Genomic DNA, 7,522 nt, shown 5'->3' with positions numbered 1-7,522 from the left:
TGAAACTACATTATATAGTTGCATGCATTCTCCTTTTATATATGTATGTTTACATAAATATGAGCTAAGCCATGTGAGCCAGATGGATGATGGAAGGGTCCAACAGCCCACAACTTTTGGGGGGGAAGTTTTGGTGATAGATATATCGCATCTTACTGCTATTTTAGCATTAAAGTCTTTTCATTATCTTGAAGTCACATGCTAGCTTTAAGTTCACTCCTATAAATAGAAATTTCTTCTCCTCCTTGTCTATCAGGTCACTTGCTTCAAATATTTGGTACATTCTCAAATTGATAAGTTGCATTGAAGAAAACACAAAGATGGGTTTAATGCGGTCCGTGCTTCCAAATGCAAAGCAAATCTTCAAATCACAATCTATGAGGAACAAAAACGGACCACCATCATCAACAACAACTTCAGGGCTTGTTCCTAAAGGTCACGTAGCCGTTTATGTTCAGAGAGTTTCTTAATAGCGCAGAGGAAGAGTTCGGATTTCATCACCCAATGGGTGGTTTGACGATTCCTTGTCGAGAAGAAGCGTTTTTTCATCTCATTACTTCTCATCAGCTGCACTGAGGAACACAATTATTAATATTTAGTAGTCTTAAGGGTTTTGATGAAACTTTGTTTTCTCTCTCTCTAAGGGGAAAATTATAGGAAACTTTTAGTACATCGGAATAAGATACTAAAAGTTGTACTAGTATTCATATTCAAACTATTAAAAGGTCAAGATGTAGAGGGTGGCAACTTATCATAAAAAAAAAAAAAGATTTAGAGGGTGACTGCATTCTAAGCTTTAAGGGTTGTGTATAGGAGATTTAGATCTCTTTTTATTTTCTTACCAATTTGTTGTGTGTAAATGCTTAATATATTGGGAACAAATATATATATTTGAAACATAATATCTGCTCTCCAACTTCAAAAGCGCTGTTATATTGATCTATAATTTAGAATACCGAAGATAATATGTTGAGCGGTTTCTATAATATGACATCGTAAAAAAAAAAAGTGACATCGTTAGATGTTATAGTACTGCCTCGAATATTACATTTAAAAAATACATTATTATTATTTATTTATTTGGAACACTACATTATTTTTTGTATTTTCACCTCTTTGCAATCCAAGCATTGTAAATAAATAGTCTCTCCCATCCCGAATCGAACAAAGAAATAGATTATTGTAAAAATGGAACGTTTTGTATAATGAGAAATCTGTATCACACATATATATATAAGTACATTTATTAATTCACCATAGCCAGCTGACTTACATTATAAATACAGTATCCTAAAACTATATATATATTTTTTTTCCATCTTGTATTAATATTAAACAAAGAGCAAGTATAAGCCCAAACAACACAAACAACTAAACAAAAGTCCACAAGCGGGCAAACTTAAAAAAACATAGGGACGAGGCCCAAAGAAAGCGCAACAAAGTAAACCCTATCTAAAAGACACGTATGCGAAACGTGTTTTCCGAAAGAAGGAAGCGAAAGACACGTGTCGAACGCAAGGGACCGTCTCCATGCCTCCACCGACCGAAGCTTTACGCCGGAGAACAACCTCATCAGCGCCACAAACCACCGGAAACCTGCCGGGAACATCATTACTCTCAACTAACCCACCATCTCATGTATTCCGAACATCGGAGAGGATCAATCGATCTGTTCGAGATCTCATCCGACACCATACGCCACAAACACAGAGAAGAGGCTTCAAGCTAATACTGAATCCAAACCAACCTCAACATCCCACCATCGGGAATAGACCCGAGTTCCAGAGAACCAAAGCACCTTCATCTTCATAAGAACGAAGATGACAGAACTGTAACCAAAAGCCGGCAGTGCAGAGCGTAAGAAGCCTCCACCTCCGGGATCAACAGCCGGCGACGACAGAGCTGTAAAGGCCTCTACCTCCCGGAACCATAAAGCCGATTAGATGAAACCCAAAACAGAGAGGGCACACAACGATCCCTCACCCTCTCGAAGAGACATGCAAGGAACAAACAACAGAAAAACAAAACAAATCGGACCGACGGTGGCTGAGGGAGCCCACTCCGTCGGCCGGAAAACACTATTAGCGGGGGAAGACTCTAGAGAGAAGGCAGAGCTTTTTCTGCTTTTTATCCTAAAACTATATATAAGACTTCAAACTATATTTAAAGGAATGGTGGATCACATGCACTATGAAGAAACTAAAATGGGTTGTAAGTAACGATTACTATAATATGTAAATCAATGTTAACAAATCACAAGAAGACATATTAGCGTCAAATAAACGCATAATAATTATTAAAATAAGTGAAACAGTATTGAACAATATTGTTTTAGTGAAATTTATCATAATAAAAATGTAAATCATATCTAAATGATTGCACATTTTAGATTTTCAAGCACATCATGTTACTCTACGTTGTTAGGAAGAGATAATTGTGATCATAAAAATGCAAATGAAACACGTGGCCGTCTATTAATAATAACAGAAAATTCTTCGAATAATCTGTACGTAATTACACTAATTATACATCAATATATGTACGACTTATATATATATATAAATACTGTGCGTAATTACACTAATTGTACGAAAAAAATACTGTGATTAATGATACCTTGAGATCAAACATGTTACATGGAACTGATAATTTCAACAGAGTGATTTCTTTTATTTATTGAAAGAATCTAGTTCCGAACCTTTCACCGTGGTATGGTAGAGAACAAACTGTATGGTCTTAAATAAATTCTTACAATTTTATGTTATTGTAGAATATTCAGATGACAATAGAACTATTGTTGTTAACTTCTGGTGTTCTGACGGAGTTTGTTGGATGCAAAAAAGGGAGCTTGTTGTGCCCAAAGACTATATATATATATATAACTCTTTAAGACTAACAACTTTAACGTAAATGTTATCTTGAATTGTTGAGTTTACATTGTAAATTGTAATAACACAAAGAAACCACGCATGTTCAAACACTCCAAGTCTCCAAGCTTAGTGTCCGATTAGCAAGAGCTGTAGCTTTCATTTTTAGCTGTGAAATTATAGCTGTGAATAGATTTGTTCTGGCTGTAGATTTTAATTCTTAAGAGTCCTTAGAGTTGGACTGTAGATATTTATCCCTACGCAACATTTATAAAGACATGAATTATAAAAAAAAGCTTTGAACTTTGAAAAATTTATAAATCAAGATTGGTATAGATTTAGGGCTCTAGATATATTATAGTTGTGAAGGGCATCTACAGCGAACTACAGCGAGAATCAATCATACCCTTAGTATTTTTAAATCATCCCTATTGCTGATGTTTTTTAAAAAAAAATAGTTTTAACTACAAAATAATTTAAAATTTTCAAAAATTTGAATCATTAGATAAAAAGTGTAATTTGAGTGTCTCATAAATTATGAGAGTTAATAAAACAAAAACCTCTACTTCTAACTTTTTCTTATTACTATTTTAATTTTAAATATTTCTTAAAGTATGTGGATAGATGTGTAATAATAATAATAATAATAATAATAATAATAATCATAATAATAATCATAATAATAATAAAATACTAACAACTAGGTGTTTTGCCCGCATATGCGGGAATGCATATTCATCTTACAAATATTTACCGGTATATGCATTATTTATTAAAATTTTGAGTGTGTTATACTAATTTATGGTTAATTATATAATGATGAAATTCAATTATTCATTAAGGATGTCAGTGTTTTTAATCACTCAAATATTTAACGTTCTAATTTCATTTCTTTTTAATTTGATTTTATTTTTAGTTTAAAAAATTTATAATTAAATTTTTTTAAGATAAAAACACAATACATACTATTTTCTAGATACTAACTATTTAAATCACTAAATATTTTTTCTATTAGTTATAATTTGATTTTTTACTTAATTAATATTCATACATTATTGAGTTTTTAACAAAACCCTAGGATTTTTTTAATAAAACATGTTCAAACCATAGGATTGAGAAAACATCTCCAAACTCTAGGATTATAAATGTTCAACAGCTACCGCTGATTCAAAATTTCCTCGGATGTACCACTTCTTAGTTTTCTTATGTTCCTTTGTAACAACTCGAGTGAGAAGATTAAAGTTGGAAGTCAAAAACGAAGCTTGTATATATAAACCAAGCTCGTATAACAAATTTTAAGGATATGTAGATAATTGGGTCTTAATAAAATAATATAATTTAAATATAATTTGTAATAAAAATAGTATAGATTTCTAAAAAAAAATATTATTTTTGTAAGTGGTAGATATGATAAATAACATAAAATATAATTATTCATTAAGGGTAACAACAACATTAACCGCTATAATTTTTAAATTGAAAGCTCGATTACGAAAAATCAATTCACAAATAAGTATAGATAACAAATTTGAATAGTCAGTTTTATTTTTAAGATTGTATAGTCAATTTTATTTTAGACATTAGAAGGTCCTCTCAAGTGGACTATAGGGGTAACCACATATAGACCAAAATCATCAATTTTCAAGAGCGAACAAGAGACTTGTCAAAAGTGTCTATTTTCATCAATGACAATGAGGACACTTATTTCTGTTGTCTATTCAGCATAACCAATATGACCAAACCTGTTTCATGTAACGGCCAGAGGTTTCAATAAGTGACAAAGAAAGCATGTGATTCCTGTAACTTAGGTGGGCCCTATCTGGTTATATTCTTTAGTCACTCATAGAAATCAGAATCAGCTTGATGCTATAGGTAAACCCTAGTTTTTATTAAGAAGATCCCATGTGAAACCCTTCATTTTTAAATACAACAAAAATTTATTGTATCATTAAACACAACTTCGAAATTTGATTCCTTAACCTTTAAACTACTCTATAAATAGCAACTAACTGAAACACAACTCCACCAAAAAAAATAATCTTTCTCCGCTTTCATAAAACATATTGCTCTTATAGTCTCTATAGAAACTCTTGGTGTAGACATGGTGGTTATTCGATTGGTGCGTGTTACCAACTCTAAACAGTCCCAAAAACAGCAATCTCGGCCTCGGGTTCCAAAAGGACATGTTGCGGTTTATGTCGGAGAAGAGATGGAGAACAATAAGAGATTCGTGGTTCCCATTTCGTATTTGAACCATCCTTTGTTTCAAGGTTTGCTTAATCGAGCAGAGGAAGAGTTCGGTTTCAATCATCCCGTTGGTGGATTGACGATTCCTTGCAGAGAAGAAACATTCGTAGGTCTTTTGAATTCTTATGGTTGTATTGTTTCAACTTGAGCATCTTTTTTTCGGGAACCTCAGAAATTTCTTTTATTTTCTTTTCTTTTCTATTTTATAGATTTTTTTGTTGTTCCTTTTGTTTATTTATTCAAAGGAGAACACAGTCTGCATCAACATGTATATATTTTGTACTTCCACAAAAACATTGATATAAATCATGTTTGCGAAGATAATCTTGTTATATAAGTTCATTCGGAATATCCAAAGTACCTTTAGCTTGACAGCTGATTTAAACCTGAAAGCACTTGTAAGGAGTCTCCACAATAGGTTTTCAAACTTCAAAAAATATTACATATGTTATACAAAAGTTATTTTATAAAGTTAGAGAACAATTTTTAAAATGAAATTATATTGTATGAGGTTTCCAAGTTGAAAATGAAATACATGTTTAATACAGTATAAACATTATATTTTTCTTTTAAAGGAGAAAATTGAGAGCCTTGTTAAAATCTCCCATCGTTCTCGCTCAACTACTCTGTATTAGAAAACTCTGTATTAGAAAATGTCACTACCATTTATTTCGACTCCATATTCTACATTGTTATCTGTGCATATAATAACTTAGTTGTTTTGGCGTTTGACTTAACCAACTTTTACAAACTCATTAGTCACTGACAATCAAATTCCACTCATTGCCGATCAATTTGTCTATACAAAACCATATAATTTTTTTTTATCGTCAACTTTAAAGACTCATATTAATTCTGCGAACCATACCGAGAGATCTTAATCTATGTAAACGATGCAAGACGAAAGACGTTTGCTTCATGGCACTGCATGCTAAACTATCCACCTTTTTATTTTGCGTCTTTGGTATATAGATAAATCTCTGATCGGAGGAAACTTTCTTTCAGGTTCTTAATATCTTCCAAATAACTTTCAAAAGCTGGTCATTCTTCTGGTTCCGAAACTATCTTCACCAATTGAGAACAATCCGTTGCAAACGTAACCTGAAATTGTCGTAAGTTTCTCATGCATTCCATAGCCCATAGTAGCGCTTCCATCTCTACATGAAGAGGAGAGAGAGTAGCCCGAACATTCCTTGCCCCCACCAACCCCTCAAATCCTTTTAAAGTACTGAATCAGCCCTGACCGGAGAAAATATCATCCTCTTTCCTGGATCTATCAGTGAAACACCATCTTCCAGGAATTGACGGAAGAGTCGTAACCTCTAACTGTGGTACCGTCTTCTGTTTGTTGAAAATTTGTGTCTCAGTCCAGAGTGTAGATTTTGTTTCTACCAATTTAAGTGTGTCTCTAGGATCCATATCCGGATTACTAAAAACTTTATTATTCCTTCATTTCCAAATGTACCATAGTATTCATGCAAACTGATGATTATCCATCTGGGAAAACCCTCCAGGAGAGATGATCCATGTTTGTAAAGAGAAAGCTTGTTGGGAAAATAGCTAGATTTGTTGGTATCTTTGAGAGAGCCCAAAACTGAAGGGCTGGAGGACATTCAAAATACACATGGTTAATCGATTCCTCATCAGCTCTGCATCTTGCACAACATATATCTCCTTGTATCCCTCGCGCTTTCAAATTCTTCTTAACTACTACACACCATGTCACCAATGGCCATAGAAAATGTTTAATCTTCGGTGAACACCGTATTTTCCAACAAAATGCCTTCAGAACATCAACTGTGGCTCCAAATAATAATGGTGGTCTTTCCCTATCTGGGTAAATCCTTTCAACCTGATATCTTGATTTAACCGTATATGTTCCATTGTTTATAAAATGTCATCCATCCCTATCTACCATCTGGGTTCTGCTCAGTGGTATACTTTCTATGATTTTTACATCTTGTGGGTCAACCAAAATCTGGAGCACCTGCGAATTTCACCTTCACGAAGTAGAATCAATGAGGGAATTCACTGTGAGGTAATGATTTTTACATCTTGTGGGTCAACCAAAATCTGGAGCACCTGCGAATTTCACCTTCACGAAGTAGAATCAATGAGGGAATTCACTGTGAGGTATGGGTAAAGATTGTGTTGGTTTTTATTAGCTGGTCTCGGGCGAGTGGTTGTGAGCATTATCATTCCATACAAATATAGAGGATCATGTTCCCACCTTTTTTATTAGTCATTTGCTTACCAAAGATCTAGCAGATACGATACTCCACCAACCATATGACGGAGAATATGAACGAATCGGTTTCAGTGGTGAGGCGTTCCTTTAATACCGACCTTTAAAAACTCGAGAAAATAAAGTGTTTGGCTTTTCTATGAGCCGCCATAACTGTTTACCA

At 33.5% G+C, this 7,522-nt stretch overlaps 1 protein-coding gene across 1 annotated transcript; it reads left to right on the top strand.

Moving 5' to 3' along the window:
• Positions 1–320: 320 nt before the first annotated feature.
• LOC106333633 (auxin-responsive protein SAUR20-like) lies at positions 321–5,280 on the top strand. The gene is made up of 2 exons (XM_013772055.1): positions 321–435; positions 5,048–5,280. Exons 1-2 carry the CDS (start codon positions 321–323, stop codon positions 5,260–5,262), a joined length of 330 nt encoding a protein of 109 aa, XP_013627509.1. The 3' UTR covers positions 5,263–5,280.
• Positions 5,281–7,522: the final 2,242 nt, after the last annotated feature.

This window comes from Brassica oleracea, chromosome C3, assembly GCF_000695525.1.
Source record: "Brassica oleracea var. oleracea cultivar TO1000 chromosome C3, BOL, whole genome shotgun sequence".
NCBI classification, from domain to species: Eukaryota; Viridiplantae; Streptophyta; class Magnoliopsida; order Brassicales; family Brassicaceae; genus Brassica; species Brassica oleracea.
This window is presented reverse-complemented; position numbering and strand designations above follow the sequence as displayed.

Excerpts from the sequence above, each read along its gene's own strand:
- LOC106333633 (XM_013772055.1), top strand. The coding sequence starts at position 321 with ATGGGTTTAATGCGGTCCGTGCTTCCAAATGCAAAGCAAATCTTCAAA. Across the intron at positions 436-5,047 it reads TTCAGGGCTTGTTCCTAAAG|GACATGTTGCGGTTTATGTC; the intron begins GTCACGTAGCCG and ends GGGTTCCAAAAG.